Source organism: Salvelinus fontinalis, chromosome 25, assembly GCF_029448725.1.
Source record: "Salvelinus fontinalis isolate EN_2023a chromosome 25, ASM2944872v1, whole genome shotgun sequence".
NCBI classification, from domain to species: domain Eukaryota; kingdom Metazoa; phylum Chordata; class Actinopteri; order Salmoniformes; family Salmonidae; genus Salvelinus; species Salvelinus fontinalis.
Window position 1 is genome coordinate 15,770,635 of NC_074689.1, and position 17,512 is coordinate 15,788,146.

At 41.4% G+C, this 17,512-nt stretch overlaps 1 protein-coding gene across 1 annotated transcript in view; it reads right to left on the bottom strand.

The window, feature by feature from the left end:
* Nucleotides 1-3,251: 3,251 nt before the first annotated feature.
* LOC129822893 (phospholipid phosphatase-related protein type 4) overlaps nt 3,252-17,512 on the bottom strand; it is a 45,633-nt gene continuing 31,372 nt past the window's right edge. The window contains exons 5-9 of the mRNA XM_055881398.1: nt 14,420-14,477; nt 8,392-8,565; nt 7,887-8,183; nt 7,539-7,712; nt 3,252-7,366 (exon numbers count right to left, since the gene is read on the bottom strand). Coding sequence (XP_055737373.1) covers nt 6,257-7,366; nt 7,539-7,712; nt 7,887-8,183; nt 8,392-8,565; nt 14,420-14,477 — 1,813 coding nt within the window. The 3' untranslated portion in view covers nt 3,252-6,256. The remainder of the gene's footprint in view (nt 7,367-7,538; nt 7,713-7,886; nt 8,184-8,391; nt 8,566-14,419; nt 14,478-17,512) is intronic.

Below are 17,512 nucleotides of genomic sequence, written 5' to 3' on the forward strand. Positions count from 1 at the left end.
TGGGTGGACCAATTCAGTTTGTCCGTGATGTGTACGCCAAGGAACTTAAAACTTTCTACCCTCCCTCCACTACTGTCCCGTTGATGTGGATAGGGGGGTGCTCCCTCTGCTGTTTCCTGAAGTCCAGGATCATCTCCTTTGTTTTGTTGACGATGAGGTTATTTTCCTGACACCACACTCCGAGGGCCCTCACCTCCTCCCTGTAGGCCGTCTCATCGTTGTTGGTAATCAAGCCTACCACTGTAGTGTCGTCTGTAAACTTGATGATGGAGGCATGGCCACGCAGTCGTGGGTGAACAGGGAGTACAGGAGAGGGCTCAGAACGCACCCTTGTGGGGCCCCAGTGTTGCGGATCAGCGGGGTCGAGATGTTGTTACCTACCCTCACCACCTGGGGGTGGCCCGTCAGGAAGTCCAGTACCCAGTTGCACAGGGCGGGGTTGAGACCCAGGGTCTCGAGCTTGATAACGAGTTTGGAGGCAACTATGGTGTTAAATGCTGAGCTGTAGTCGATGAACTACTGTAAGATGGTTTAGCAGAGCCAAAACCTGCCGTCCAAGTTTAGTCTGATAAGAGCAATGTCCTAATACTTAATTCTATCAAAGTAGTTAAAATATATTTTATTGAATAGTTCCTCAGAAATATACATATTTGAATAAGACATCAAACAGCTTCCCAAACTAGACTTATCTTGATGGCAAGTGAACAGTAAATTATTCAAAGAGCTACGATTCATAATTTAAAAGTACACATTCTAAATATCAACTATCTCATTCATAAAGATGCAGGGTTTGCCAAATTATTTAAGAGTGCATTACTTCCTGGCCTATATTGCGTCCAGAGAGTGGGTGGGTGAACTTGGCTGTGTGGCGCTTTGTAAGAAGCTGCCATATTGGGTACTATCACACCATTAACCAAAACCAAAATAAAAGCTTATTTCCAAGGCTTTGTGTCTTTGTAAAGCGAACTGTGAAACGGCACAAATACAGTACATTGGATTACTGACCAAAGAACTACCACAAACACATCTACACAGCACTAGCATGGTCAAGGGTTAGGGTTGTCTTTCAGAGGAAACCCTGCTCCTGTTTCATTCTAACCCAACACACAGGGATCCTCTTTCCACTTACCATGAATGACCATGACAGCATGCCCAAGGTATAGAGGACATTGCATGGCAGGCTGTTTTTACATAATCAACTAGTGACACAATCCTCAGCATTGGATAACACATTAATGACCGTCTGTGTGTGTGTGTGTGTGTGTGTGTGTGTGTGTGTGGATGTGTTTAACTATACTTGTGGGGACCAGATATCCTCACAAGAACAGTAAACAAACAAAAATATTTGTGTCAGTCGCAACAAGTTAAAATGCTTCTTCTAGGCAGTTTAGGGTTACGGTAGAGTAGTGTTAGGGTTAGAATTAGGTTGAAGGTTAGGGTTAGTTTTAGGGTTAGGAGTTAGGTTTAGGGTTAAGGTTAGGTTTTGGGGTTAGGGTAAGGATTAGGGTTGGGGGATAGGGAAATCAGTGTTTTGAATTGTTAGAAATTAAGGTTACATAAATAATATGGTGTGTGTGTGTGTCCCTTACATAAGAACAACATGATTTTCATGTGAAATCATGTGGTTTTGGAGCACTTCACATGTGATCATATTTTACATTTAGTTTCACATGTGGATGTTCACATGTAAAACAATGTGGTTTTAGAATTTTCAAATTTAACACATGATGCCTGGCAAACAAAACTTACATATTTGATTACATTGTGTATGTCCATTTATACAGTAACTATTATTCAACATGTCTTCACCTGGTATTTGAACTAACAACCTCTTGGTTCATGGCATTCAGATTTTCCTGCTATGCCACCATGTTTGCAGCAATGACTGATTTCACCTGTATTCCTACACTTTGGACTGAAGTAAAGTAAATATTGTTAAAAAATACACTCACGAAAAACTATTATATTTATCATAATGATTAATGAGTAACATTAAAACTAAATAATATGTCCCTCCAACATTAGACAACTATCCTGAAATCCCTCAAATTGCTTAACTAGGTAAATTAAATTACATTAAATTGTATTTGTCACATGCTTCGTAAACAACAGGTGTAGACTAACAGTGAAACGCTTATTTACGGGCTCTTCCCCACAATGCAGAGAGAAAAAGAGAAAAATCATAGAAAAAATGACAACAAATATACAATGAGTAATGATAACTTGGCTATATACCATTTTGACACATGTAATCACTTTAACTTCACATAAACTCACATGTGATCACATAAGATCATGTAAGGGTTGTGTGGGTGTGTGTGCCTGTGCGTGTGTGTCCAAACCCAGTTCACATGTGCGTGGTTGTATTGCAGCCATACAGGTTTTTACACGAAGCCTCTCTTCTTCTTGAGATCATTCCATTTCTTTCTCCAAGATAAGATTTCCCTGAGAGCGTTCTCCTTTAATGTAGGTCAATTCAGTGACCTACATTGGACTCAATAATGATAATTACACATGGCAATGCTAACCAGGCCTGCTTCTCCTATACACTCTGTGAGATTCCCGTGTGTATGAGAGACAAAGAGAGATGAGGAGAGAGAGAAAGAGATGGACAGAGAGAAATAAAGAGCATGTGACAGAGAGATAGTGTGCCGTGAGAGTAGCTAAGATAATATTTTTCTTCTTTGCCGATCTGCCTTCAAATAAGTGGGAAATGAATGCTAGTTTACTGAAGTGTCATAAAACGTTTTGTGGGTATGAATGGCTTTGGTGTTTGTCTCCCCTGCTATCCAATACAGGAGCAGAAAGGAGAGGAGATCTATGTCTCAAATGACACTCTATTCTCTACACTACTTTTGGCCGGGGCCCATACGGTTCTGGTCAAAAGTGGCACACTACATAGGGAATAGAGTGTGCCATTTGGCACACAACCGAGATCTGTCTGTTATCTGACCTAGGTAATCCTGAGTCTTTCAGGAGGAGGCACAAAGCAGGTCTTTGATAACACTGAATGCTCTGATAAAACATCACCACCACTAACTCCTCCAGGCAGTGAAGAAGCCAGAGGTTTGTCATCAAGAGCTGCCACCTAAAGAATCTGACATGTTTAGCAGTAGAAGCTCCATGCTCTACAATGAGACAACATAACTGCAGGAAAGCACTAGATCAGTGATATGCAACTCACAAGATGTACTTTGGGTTGTAACTTGCATCAATATTGCACTTCAAAACAGAGGAGCAGGAATGCTGGGTTCTCTATAGCAAACATTTATTCCAATATTGAGACATCACACTATTGCCATCTACCCTGATACATGTGCACTGAATGTTCAGAAGGATTTGTGGAGATAAACCAGCCAAGGACATCCCAGAAAGCATGCAGAAATCATTCATTCTCAATTTGCACCAGTTTTATCTAAATACCTTCTCTTTGACCACAGTGTAATAATAACAGCACACTTTTTAGATACCAAACATTGCCTACAATTTCATACATTGATTGAGAACCAGTTCTCATTTTCAGTTACAACCTATCAAATTAAAAAACAACCTGAAAAATAGGGACCTGATATGATAATATGCTGTATATTTCGTTAAAAAGATTGTCAATCAACTTATTTTTTTTTTATACGAACAATTGGATAAAGGCATTATTTACAATAATACTCTATGTTCTACAGCATCTCAAAATGACCATGCAGAGGGATACAGAGCTTAAATTAGTCATGTAGAATAGGCTTGATATATAAATACGTTCCGTTAAAGATAGCCTTTGGCACAAATAGTTCATTATTCAAAAGTAATAAAAGGAAAGAAAAGCAGTCTAAAAATACCTCATAGATCACAGTCTCATAACATTAGGTCAAATCCTTCTCATTGTAACTATGAATAAAGCCTCAATTAGATATTACTGATATGCACAGTTTAATAATTCATACAGTATTAAGGTTCTTGCAATGGAAAATTCTCTGAAATATAAAATGGAATTGTAACCCAAGATAAAGCTTAAGTCAAAAGCAGAAGAAAAAGCCTGGAGTAAAAGTACACTCTTGTCATCAATAGATAACATGTACAAGTATCACCCCTTTACCTTTACTGTGTCTACTCAACTGTAAAATATACAAGGAGTGAACAGAATACCTCTGTCCTCTGCTACAGTGTAACTTATATCACAGAGAAGCACAGTGCTTTACAGAGACAGTTTCAGTCATGATACCCAAAGCCTACGAGTCAAATGCTACTAAGAAAGATGTGTAAAGAAATTAGAAAGAGCATTTTAAACCGGACAAAAAACTGCATGACAGTTTACACACACACACACACACACACACACACACACAGATTTTTGAGTCCCATATGGCACCCTATTCCCTACATAGTGCACTAAGTAGTGCACTATCTCAGGAATAGGGTGCCATTTCAGCCTAGCCTCAAAGACTAGACGTAACATACTGTAGTAAACATAAACCTGTGACAGTCAAATTAGTATGACATGTTACGTTTGGTATGGTTACATAAGAGATAAGGTTCCTTAAGCCAAAAACCAATGGACAGAGGTTGGTTCGGGTGGATGGCTCGGCATGTAGGGCAAATGCCTAGCAACTCAAAGGTTGCATGTTTGAGTCACATTGACCATTTTAGCATTTTCGGTAATTAGCAACTTTGCAAATACCCATTTTTTTTTTAGCTACTTTGCAACTACTTAGCATGTTAGCTAACCCTTCCACCTAACACTAACTCCTAACCTTAACCCTAACATTAACCCCTAACTCCTAGCCTAGCTAACGTTAGCCACCTAGCCAGCTAACTAGCTAATGTTAGCCACAACAAATTGGAATTCGTAACATATCATGCGTATTGCAAATTTGTAACATATTGTAGGAATTGCAATTCGTAACATATCATACGAAATGGATGATGGACATCCACAAATGAATACATACCATACAAAATGTAAAGCGTCATACCAAATGGAGGGAGACAGATTTGAATGTACTATGTCTACCCCTGAGTCTAAGTTGGCCATTTGGGATGTAGAAACCATGAAAAATCATGTACAGTATGTTGGTAGAATAAATCCAAACAGTGTTATTGTGATAGAACAAACACAACCTGGTCATTGAATATAAAGGTGTAGGAAACACAGTTTTTGTGCAGTTCACAGCATATTTAATTTAGCTACAGTAGGAATGCTAAGCACTTATGGTCATCAACACAGTTTTCTCTAGGGAATGTGGCATCTATACAGCAAATAATACAAAAAGTATTTCTCTAACTATATCAAGTTCCAAATTTTCTCTCTATTTATTTGTACTCTATGCACAGTATTTCATCTAAATCCGGGGTGTCAAACATACGGCCCCAAGAGTGGGTCCAATCCGGCCTGCGGGTGGTCTGAGTAAGAACTCAATATACTTTAAATTACTAAAACTAAATCAAAACTGTGTAGAAATGATAAAGGACCTACATTCATACCGTTTCTTGACTGTGTCCAGCTTGCTAATAATCCCCAAAATGAAAGCCAGACAGTCAGGGAGCATGGAAAATTCCAAAATTGCTGGATATGTCTTGCAAATTTTGATGGCGTGGAAATATAACACATTTTTGAAGACCAAATGTGGCCCCAGGGGCAAAATCGCTTTTGACACCCCTAATCTAAATAGTGTGGGTGGTTTAGCACACAGTTCAAAACGATTTACGATGCAGACAATTAAAGGATTATCGTTTCCACCGTTATGGTACACAACTTTGCAATATCCCACTAAAGCATTGAACTTTTTGGGAAAAAAGGAAAACAAAAACTTTGATAACCCACTTTTGAAAATATTTCAAATTGGACACAATTCCAGTGCTATTATATGTCTATTAGAGTACATAAGAACATAGTAAACCGCTCTACAACACCAAAAAGGTTGTGCTTTTGTGGGAACAATTACAAATATCATGCTGAATAAAGCCTGCTTTGTGTCTAATGAAATGTATCTGGATACAACGTTTGGCGATGGATTGGCTCTTATCACAGATGCAGTGGAAGAGGTCAACATCCCCAAGAGAGCAACAATCCCTCCCACTGACTGTTCCTTTCTTGAAAATTCTGTGAACATCCAAGTGAACAAGGGCAGTATCCCAAATGGCATCCTCTTTCCTATATAGTGTACAACTTTTGACCAGAGCCCTATGGGTCCTGGACAAAAGCAGGTACTATATAAGGAATACAGTTCCATTTGGGACACAGCCAAGTGACAACGATCTTCCTCTACAAACCAGGTGTTGACGAAGTCCCCTTGTAGAAAACGTTCCTGGTGTTATCCGGGCTGTTCCCTCGCTCTGGGATCAGGATGATGTTCCCTTTCCCTTTCCTCCGGAGTGTGGAGTCCCGGCTGGAGGCCACAGAGTGGGGCTCTGAGGGGACCTCACCCCCCTCTACTGGGGTCACTCTGATGGTGGTGAGCCCCTGCTGCTGTTGGAGGGAGTGCTCCCCGCCCCCTGCGTTTTGTGTATTGGAGGCAGCAGTGGGATTTGCATGTCTCCTCCTGTCTATGGAGCCAATGGAGCCGTCCCTCATGGATAGGGACTCGCAGCTCTCTGAATCTCTATTCAGGTCATTCAGCTCGAATGACTGGCCCTGGCTGCATCCACCGATACCACCACCCCCACACTGGTCCTGGGACCTCCAGGTCTTCCAGGAACCCCCACTGCTAATATCTGTCGAAGGGGCGTGAACCATGGGGCGGTTGTTGTTGTTCTCAGGATGGGCGTCCACCCTCACGATGGCTCCAGTGCTGCCTGAGATGCTGCCCGCGGAGCTGCCCAACGTGCTGCAAGTCGTGCCCATGGGATTTGGTTCATTCAGGGCTCTGTAGCGGAGGGACCCTCCTGTGTAGCCGTCCATGCAGCCCTCGTCCATGCTCTTGGAGTGAGTCTGGAGCAGACCCTGCTGTTTGGACATGGCAATCACCTGCATGATCCGTGGCTGCTGGCTGCCATTCATAGTCCTGCATGGGGCAGTTGCCTTCTCAGCAGCCTTCACCCAGTTTACATGAGCTCCACTATTGCATATATCACCGCCGCCTACATCTCCCGCACCCATCTTGGGCGAGGGGTTGTTGAAGTTCTCATGGGTCTCCTCTGGGATATGGACCAGCTGTGAGGAACCAGGTCGAGACTGCATAGAGACTCTGGCCCCTCCTGTTATGCCGCTGCAGTCTCTGGGTAGTGTGGTGCTGGCCCCGGTAGCTAGCTTCACATACTGCGTTGGCAGATCGACCCCGTTGATCCCCACGGCTGAGGGCTCAGAGCTGTACCTCATGGAGTCTATGCTCCCCCGGTGGTGGGGTGACTGGGCCGCCGCCTCACCCTCCATCACCTAATAAGAAGAAGAAAAATAAGAAGACAAAAACATATTTATTTACTTTTATTGCTTTTTTAATTTCAGAAATACGCGTTTCAATGTGCTTAAACATTAGAAGAAACAAGCATTATAAAAGCATATATCATTAGTAGGCTACAACAATTGTAAATTGTATGAATTGTTTAACCTGCAGGGAGTGCTTTCGGCTCTCTTGATTCTTGCTTTTCCACTGAGAGAGGAGCTGTTTGGAGCGGGAGGAGTCCATGGAGGCATGGTGACTGTGATGGATGGTGGCGTTGCGGCGTGTGCCATCATCCATCGCTGGCGTGTGGACACGTGGGAGGGTGTGGCTGAACGTCACCTGAGGACAGCAATTTCTAACTTTATTGATTCAAAATCATTTTTTAAATGATGTCACGGCAAAATGTTTTTAATAACTATTTTTAGGAACCTGTAAAAATACTGAAAGACCAATAGAGTAAAGTAAAGTATGTTGAATATCTGCATACTAATTAAATAAAATCAACAAAGTCACCATGCTCTCCTTTCCCATGGGGCTGCGGGGCGAGGTGATGACCTCCACGTCAGCGCTGGACCTCTTCAGGTTGGTGAGGGAGCCAGAGGAGGGATCTCGGTGGTGGGGGTTATGGTGGAGGATGCCCTCGGAGTGGGAGGTAGAGAGCCCGTCCATATTGCCACTGCAGCTCTTCACCTGTAAATGGCGCATTGCCTCCTGGCTGATGTGGGGTAAAGGACAGGGATCGCGGGGCTGGGGAGGAGGGCAGCTGCAGCTATCCTCACTGGGCTGGAAGTTCCCCACTGCGTAAAGACCCTGGAGATAGAGGTGAGACGGAGCTTTACTATATTACCTCTCATACACACAATCTCTTTAGTCCAAATCCTTTTAAACAAACAAGTACTGTAGCAACTGTACATCAAATGATGATTATTCATCAGTAAAAGCGTTATCTGTAACAGTCTTTCTACCGAAAAACACTAATAATAAGTAGTATCTCTAAGAAGGTATCAGCAGAACATACTAAGTAGACAGCGATTCCCCCGCCCAGCAGAAAGCCCAGGTAGACATCAATAGCATGGTTCTTGTACTGGATGATCCGGGTCAGCCCACAAATGATGGCACAGATGACGAAGGAGAAGACCAGCAGAGGCTTCAGTAGTTTAGAAGACTCAGTAAGCGTGCTGTTGAAGTACATCTACAGACAGACCAAGGACACAAAGGCATTGTCATCATCAATAGCATCATTATCATTATCGTCGTTCATGTCCTTATCATCATCATCAGCAACCTCGTTGTCGTCGTTGAGGTCGTCATCATCATCATCATCATCATCAACAACAATTGCAATTGACTCAGCCACATTAGCTTGTGGCTGAAATCCTTATGGAACAATCCACATTTGTCTGCAAGATTCCAAACCACAACTAGGCCTACATGAATGAATAACATTGCCATGTCTTTCCATTTAAACATTTCAACTAAGCACATTAAACAACACAGCTCCATACAAATACATTCATTTAGGCTTAGATGTTGCTGCATGTTCTCTCCCCCTATGAGAAGGAACCGAGTGCGTCCCAAATGGGATCCTATTTCCTATAATTGTGCACTACGTTTGACCATGGCCCATAGAGCTCTGATCAAAAGTAGTGCACTACGTAGGGAATATGGTGCCATTTGGGACACATTCTGTAAATTTGTATAGTATGGTCGTGTTCCAGAGCTGTGAGTCAGCATCCAGCATCCTCCCCCTCAGAGCGACTTTATTACAGCAGATTTATTACTGCCAGACCCTACTGTGGACACAGCCAGCGCTCGATACTGTTCAGACTTGGGTTCAAATAGTATTTTTGTTCAAATATTTTCAGCGTTTGATATAGTCTTCCTGGAGTGTCGGATGTTATTTATATATTTTTTGCACTTTTGGGACAATTCCTTTGGTTTCGAATGCACCAGGTAAGCTTGATCAAGTGTAGCTAAAGTTGTCGAAACACAACAAATACTATTTGAACCCAGGTATGCTACTGTCTCTCCTGTGAGTCGTGGCTAATGCAGCCTAGCGGCATGCATCATCTACCCTCAGGCACCTGAGGCTTTGAGTTCTTTAGTGCCTGTCAGCGTTTACAGACTCATCTACTATAGTGGTGCAGGAAAAAAAAAAATGTTAGTCTAACCTTGAGGATTATGGGTGCCTTTACTAGTTATTTGGTCTGACAGTGTGATGTATTGGATGTGCTGTATGTGAAAACTAAAATACTATATAGACTACATAGCGAACCTAGAGTGCCTTCAGAAAGTATTCACACCACCTGACTTTTTCCACATTTTGTTGTGTTACAGCCTGAATTTAAAATAGATTAAATTGAGATTTTGTGTCATTGATTTTCACACAATATCCCATAATGTCAAAGTGGAATTATGTTTTTAGAAATGTTTACAAATGAATTGTGACTCGTTTCAGGAAACTAGGCATATGTCGCACGTCAATACCTCATAGGAGAGCCATTTTAATGTAAACTTTTATTTATTTATCATAAAGCGTTTTTTTTGTTGCAGAAATGCCTTCTGGAACATGTGAACTTTCATGTGCCTTAATATCAAATTATGCCATCTGTAAATATGAAAACAATTGTTAAATTATTAGCCTAGTTGGTTTAGCCACGGAAAAAGAGGGGAACCTTCCCGTTAGCCATGATTGGCTGAGATAATGAGGGGGCTGGACAAGCCAAGAGGTGAGTTCGGATTGGTCTGCCATGTAGCTCGCTTCTGTCTATAACATGAGCTGGTCAGAATGTGTAGGTAATCCTTTCTAATGCGGCTTTTTTGAAACATTTAATGTAGTAGAACTGCATAAGTGTTGCTCTCCACACTCTGGAGGACCGGATTACATCTTCAAACTAAGGGCAACCATTGCATCCGTGACAGAGAGGGTGAAGCGTCCCTCCATGTATACGGACGAGTAAGAGAGTCTAGCTAGCTAGTTTTTCAGTGTAGTAATATTATTCGTCTCTCATAGCCATTTGTAATGCTATTGCCAGTCTAATGTTAGCTAGCTAACATTGAATCTGGTTTGTTAGCTACCTGCAGATTAATGCAGAGTAGTAACGTTATGAGTTAGGATTATGGTTCATTGTTTAACTAGCTAACTACATTTCTAAATAAAAGACTCCACTATGCAAGTAACCATTTCAATAGAATGTTCATGATATCACTGAGACAACTGTCGATAGACGTAGCTGGTAAATTCGCTCTGGTTATCTACTCCAATTTCAGAGTACTCTCGTCTGAGTGTGCCAGAGTGCAGAATAACTGACAAATTTACAAACGCTCAACACCCGTTGAATATAGCCGGTGTCAGTAAACGTTGGCAAAAATCATAATTAAATTGTTGCCAGCAGCACAGTTGCAGTCACCAATGCTCCGGATAACATAAAAACTGCCTAACCAGCTCTGCTAGGGTGAGTAAAATGATCAGAGTTACCTGTTCTCTCATTTGTGTCTGGAAGTAGCTAGCAAGTTAGCCAACATTAGCCAGTTAGCTTGGGTGCCTGACAGCTGCTGTTAGGTCAGAACGCTCGAATCAACTCTACTCCTGGGCCAGAGCGTCCAGTGTGCGCTCTGAACGCTCCGAGAGTGAAACACTCTAAATTTATGAATGGACAATCTGACAACGCTCTGAGTTTACAAACGCCCAGAAAACACTCTTGCACTCCAGATAAAATTTACAAACACACCCGTAGTATAAACCAGCCTTTAGTCTTGAAATCTTTGGTTGTTTAGTACATGGCCCACATGTGAATCCTTAAAGAGATCGCTGGGGCTAAAGCTTAAGAGGGTGTAAACGATGTTGAATGGGTGTACACAAAGAATAGCTCTCCAGCATGTGTACCAAAACATTTAAGGGCCATTTTCTCAAAAGTGATTTTACAAGTTTATCAACTTTGAAAGCAGAATGACTTTCCCATTGTTCCTCAACTCTAGTGTATGATATACTATTTTCTAGCTCTGAGTCTCTACTTTTATCCAAAGTAAAAAACACATTTTCAAATGTTGCTACATAAGGCCAAATCGAGCCGGTCGTTCACATTTTAAAAATCAAAAGCTGAAATGTCTTGAGTCAATAAGTATTCAACCCTTTTGTTATGGCAAGCCTAAATAAGTTCAGGAGTAAGAATGTGCTTAACACGTCACATAATAAGTTGCATGGACTCACTCTGTGTGCAATAATAGTGTTTAACATGATTTTTTAACAATGACTACCCCATCTCTACACCACAGATACAATTATATGTAAGGTCCCTCAGTCGAGCAGTGAATTTCAGGCACAGATTCAACAGCAAAGACCAGGGGAGGTTTCCAATGGTTCGCAAAGAAGGGCACCTATTGGTAGATGGATAAAAAAAATTATCCCTATGAGCATTGTGCAGTTATTAATTACACTTTGGATGGTGTATCAATACAACCTGTCACTAAAAAGATACAGGCACCCTTCATAACTCAGTTGCCAGAGAGGAAGGAAACCGCTCAGGGATTTCACCATGAGGCCAATGGTGATTTTAAAACAGTTACAGAGTTTAATGGCTGTCATAGGAGATAACTGAGGATGGATTAACAACATTGTAGTAACTCCACAATACTAACATAAATGAAGGAAGCTTGCACAGGATAAAGTAATAATGCAAAGAATGTGGCAAAACATTTTACTTTTTGTCCTGAAAACAAAGTGTTATGTTTGGGACAAATCAAACACATCACTGAGTACCACTCTTCATATTTTCAAGCATGGGGGTGGCTGCATCATTTTATGCGTATGCTTGTCATCTGCAAGGTCTAGGTAGTTTTTTAAGATAAAAATAAACGGAATAGAGCTAAGCACAGGTAAACTCCTGGAGGAAATCTTGGTTCAGTCTGCATACCAGCAGACACTGGGAGATAAATTCACCTTTCAGCAGAACAATTACCAAATATTCACTGCTTTCCAAGATTTTGTTGCTTACCAAGATGACATATAATTTTTTTGAGTGACCTAGATGCAGTCAAGTTAAATCGGGCTTGAAAATCTATGGCAAGACTTTAAAATGGCTGTCTAGCAAATGATCAACAATGAACTTGACAGAGATTGAAGAATTTTTAAAAGGATAATGGGCAAATAATTAACAATCCAGGTGAGCAAAGCTTTTAGAGAATTACCCAGAAAGACAAAGTTGTAATTGCTGCCAAAAGTGATTCTAACATGTATTGACTCAGGGGGTTGAATACTTATCTAATCAAGATACACCAAACAAAAATATAAACGCAACATGCAACAATTTGAAAGATTTTACTGAGTTAACAGTTCATTTAAGGAAATCAGTCAATTGAAATAAATTCATTAGGCCCCAATGTATGGATTTAACATGACCGGAAATACAGATATGCATCTGTTGGTCTCAAACATGCTCAATGGGTGACATATCTGGTGAGTTTGCAAGCCATGGAAGAACTGGGACATTTTCAGCATCCAAGAATTGCATTATCATGTTGAAACATGAGGTGATGGCAGAGGATAAATGGCATGACATTGGGCCTCAGGATCTCGTCACGGTATCTCTGTGCATTCAAATTCAAATCAAATTTATTTGTCAAATCAAATCAAATTTTATTTGTCACATACACATGGTTAGCAGATGTTAATGCGAGTGTAGCGAAATGCTTGTTGCCATCGGTAAAATGCTATTGTGTTTGTTGCCTGTAGCTTATGCCTGCCCATACCATAACCTCACCGCCAACATGGGGCACTCTGTTCACAACATTGACATAAGACAATCGCTCGTCACACAATGCCATACATGCTGTCTGCCATCTGCTCGGTACCGTTGAAACCGGGATTCATCCGTGAAGAGCACACTTATCCAGTGTGCCTGTGGCCATCGAAGGTGAGCATTTGCACACTGAAGTCGGTTACAACGCCAAACTGCAGTCAGGTCAAGACCCTGGTGAGGACAATGAGCACGCAGATGAGCTTCCCTGAGACGGTTTCTGACAGTTTGTGCAGAAATTCTTCGGTTGTGCAAACCCATCAGCTGTCCGGGTGACTGAACTTAGACAATCCTGCAAGTGAAGAAGCCAAATGTGGAGGTCCTGGGCTGGCATGGCTACATGTGGTCTGCGGTTGTGAGGCAGGTTGGACGTACTGCAAAATTCTCAAAAACGATGTTGGAGGCGGCTTATGGTAGAGAAATGAACATTAAATTCTCTGGCAACAGTTTTGGTGGACATTCCTGCAGTCAGCATGCCAATTGCATAATCCCTCAAAACTTGAGACATCTGTGGCATTGTGTTGTGTGACAAAACTGTATATTTTAGAGTGGCCTTTTATTGTCCCCAATACAAGGTGCATCTGTGTGATCATCATGCTGTTTATTCAGCTCCTTGATATGCCACACATCCATGTCAGATGGATGGATTATCTTGGCAAAGGAGAAATGCTCACTAACAGGGATGTAAACAAATTTGTGCATAAAATTTGAGAGAAATATGCTTTGTGTATGCATGGAAAATGTCTGGAAGCCTAAATCATATGTAGGTTCTTCACCATGACCCCAACCCACCCCCTCTCAAATATATATAACAGTGCATTCGGAAAGTATTCAGACCCCTTGACTTTTTCTACATTTTGTTAAGTTACAGCCTTATTCTAAAATGTATTAAAAAGTGTTTTTCCCTCATCAATCTACACACAATATCCAATAATGGCAAAGGATAAACAGATTTTTTGAAATTTTTGCAAATGTATTCAAAATAAAAAACAGAAATACCTTATTTATTGAAAATGTAATTATTGACAATGAAAAAGTGGGACTGTTGTTCCCTTGTCATATAATTGGTACATTGACTATCAATATAGCATTAAACATAGTTTTCCAGATTGTATTTGGACAACAAATACAAAATTGCGATATGAATATTGGATCAAGGACTGAGACAACCTGGTTAAATTTGGGTCCTGAGGCAATACCAGTTGAGAACCACTGCTGTAGAGTGTTTGTGTGAGTGTGATGGTTACTCACAGAGATGTAGACGGCGGCAAAGGAAGCCAGTGTGGCATGCTGAGACGGAAAAGACTTTCTGGAAAGGAACAAGGAAAGAGGGGAAGAGGAGAGGATGGACAGAAATAGATAGTTTAGTGTTTGAGCCAACATGGACTGTACAAATCAGTGGAGGACACAGTTTTATGCCACGACCATCAAACAAACTCACAAAATAGGTACGTACAATCTGTGTTCTCTACAAATGTTGTTCATGATTGATTTTTTTTTACCTACACACTGAAGAAGGCTGTTACACCGAAACGTCTGTGTATGCTATCCTGATGCAGTATAAAATACAAATTAAATGGAAAATGAATGAAGCTTTGTGTGACATAACTTTGAGTGCGGACCCATCAAACTTCATTAGTTATCTGAATTCACGGGTTGAACACACCAACCGAACATCTGGGAGAGCGCAATGGTACTTTCTTTATTTACAATCTCAAAAATATATTATATCTTATGGCATGTTTGTACAGTAGGTGAGAGAATTCTATTGAGCTGAAACATTCCTAAATGCTGCAGTACATCATATACAGTACCAGTCAAAGGTTTGGACACACCTACTCATTCAAGGGTTTTTCTTTATTTTTACTATTTTCTACATTATAGAATAATATTAAAGACATCATAAACTATGAAATAACACATATGGAATCATGTAGTAACCAAAACAGTTTGCCTTGATGACAGCCTTGCACACTCCGTTAACCATTTGGAAAACACAATCCAGTAACATAACTACAAAACATATACTTTCATAGGTGCACATGAGCTTCTTTCAACATAAAAAACCCACTTTTTGACTGGTGTAACTCATTGAAAAGCACAGGTTAATCCATTGTATACAGTGCCTTCAGAAAGTATTCACACCCCTTGACTCTTTCCACATTTTGTTGTGTTACAGACTAAATTGAAAATGTATTAAATTGAGATTCATTGTCATTGGCCTACACACAATACCCCATCATGTAAAAGTGGACTTATGACTTAAGACATTTTTACAAATTAATTACAAATAAAAATATGAGATGTTTTGAGTCAATAACTATTCAACCCTTTTGTTATGGCAAGCCTAAATAAGGTCAATTTTTTAACAATGACTACCTCATCTCTGTACCTCATTATGTATTGTGTGTAGATGGGTGAGAAAAAGAAATATTTTTGATCCATTTTTAATTCAGGCTGTAACAGAACAAAATGTGGAATATTTCAAGGGGTATCAATTCAAATCAAATCTTATTGGTCGCCTACACATATTTAGCAGATGTTATTGCGGGTGAAGCGAAAAGCTTATATTCCTAGCTCCAACAGTGCAGTAATATCTAACAATTCACAACAATACACACAAATCTAAATGAGAAATAATTAACTTGAGAAATACATAAATATTAGGAGTACGGATAATATATATACATATATATTCTGGTTAAATTATATATATGTGTGTGTGTGTGTGTGTGTGTGTGTGTGTGATGGGATGTATAGACATTATGGACAGTATGTGGATAGACTATTTAGAATATCTGTAGCACAGGAGGTTGGTGCCACCTCAATTGGGAAGACGGGCTCGGGATAATGGCTGGGGGGGGGGGGGGGGGATACGTAGTATGGTATCAAATACATCAAACACATGGTTTCCATGCCATTCCATTTACTCCGTTCCAGACATTATTATGAGCCTTCCTCCCATCAGCACTGATGAGATCCACTGATCTGTAGAATACTTAGGATAGAATAGTATATGTACAGCAAAACCTGAATAGGATGGCAGTAACTAGAATACAGTACATACGGTATATGTCTATGTGCATAGGGTAGCATCCTTTAAGGTGCAGGTTTGAGTGATCGGGTGGTAGCCAGCTATTGACAGTGACTAAGTTCAGGGCAGGGTAGTGGGTGATGGCCGGTTAATGATGGCTATTTAACAGTCTGATGGCCTTGAGATAGAAGCTGTTTTTCAGTCTCTTGTTCCCAGCTTTGATGCACCTGTACTGACCTCATCTTCTGAATGACAGCGGAGTGAACAGGCCGTGGCTCGGGTGGCTGAGGTCCTTGATGATCTTCTTGGCTTTCCTGTGACATCGGGTGCTGTAGATGTCCTGGAAGGCAGGCAGTGTGCCCCCAGTGATGCATTGGGCAGACCGCACCATCATCCAGAAAGCCCTGCGGTTGCGGGCAGTGCAGTTGCCATACCAGGCGGTGATACAGCCCGACAGGATGCTCTCAATTGTGCATCTGTATAAGTTTGTGTGGATTTTACAGGCCGAGCCAAATTTCTTCAGCTTCAGCTTTTGCACCCTCTTCACCGCCCTGTCTGTGTTGGTGGATCATTTCAAATTGTCAGTGATGCTTTCGCCGAGGAACTTTAAGCTTTTTACCTTCTCCACTGAGGCCCCATCGATGGGGTGCTCCCTTTGCTGTCTCCTGAAGTCCATGATAAGTTCCTTAATTTTGTTGACGTTGAGGGAGAGGTTATTTTTGGGGCCCTCACATCCTCTCTGTAGGCTGTCCCATCACTGTTGGTAATCAGGCCTACTACTGTTGTGTCGTCTGCAAACTTGATGATTGAGTTGGAGGCGTGCGTGGCCACACAGTCATAGGCGAACAAAGACTACAGGAGGGGGCTGAGCAGGCACCCTTGTGGGGACCCTTGTGTTGTTTCCTACATTCACGACATGGGGGGCGGCCCGTCAGGATGTCCACGAACTAGTTGTGCAGGGAGGGGTTCAGACCCAGGGCCCCGAGTTTATTGATGAGCTTGGAGGGTACTTTGCTGTTGAAGGAAGACGTGTAGTCAATAAACAGCATTCTTACATAGCTATTCCTCTTGTCCAGATAGGATTGGGCAGTGTGCAGTGCGATGGCAATTGCATCGTCTGTGGATCTATTGAGGCAGTATGCAAATTGAAGTGGGTCGAGGGTGTCAGGTAAGGTGGAGGTGATATGATCCTTAACTAGCCTCTCAAAGCACTTCATGATGACAGAAGTGAGTGCTACGGGCCGATAGTCATTTAGTTCAGTTGCCTTTACTTTCTTGGGTACAGCATCAATGGTGGACATCTTGAAGCA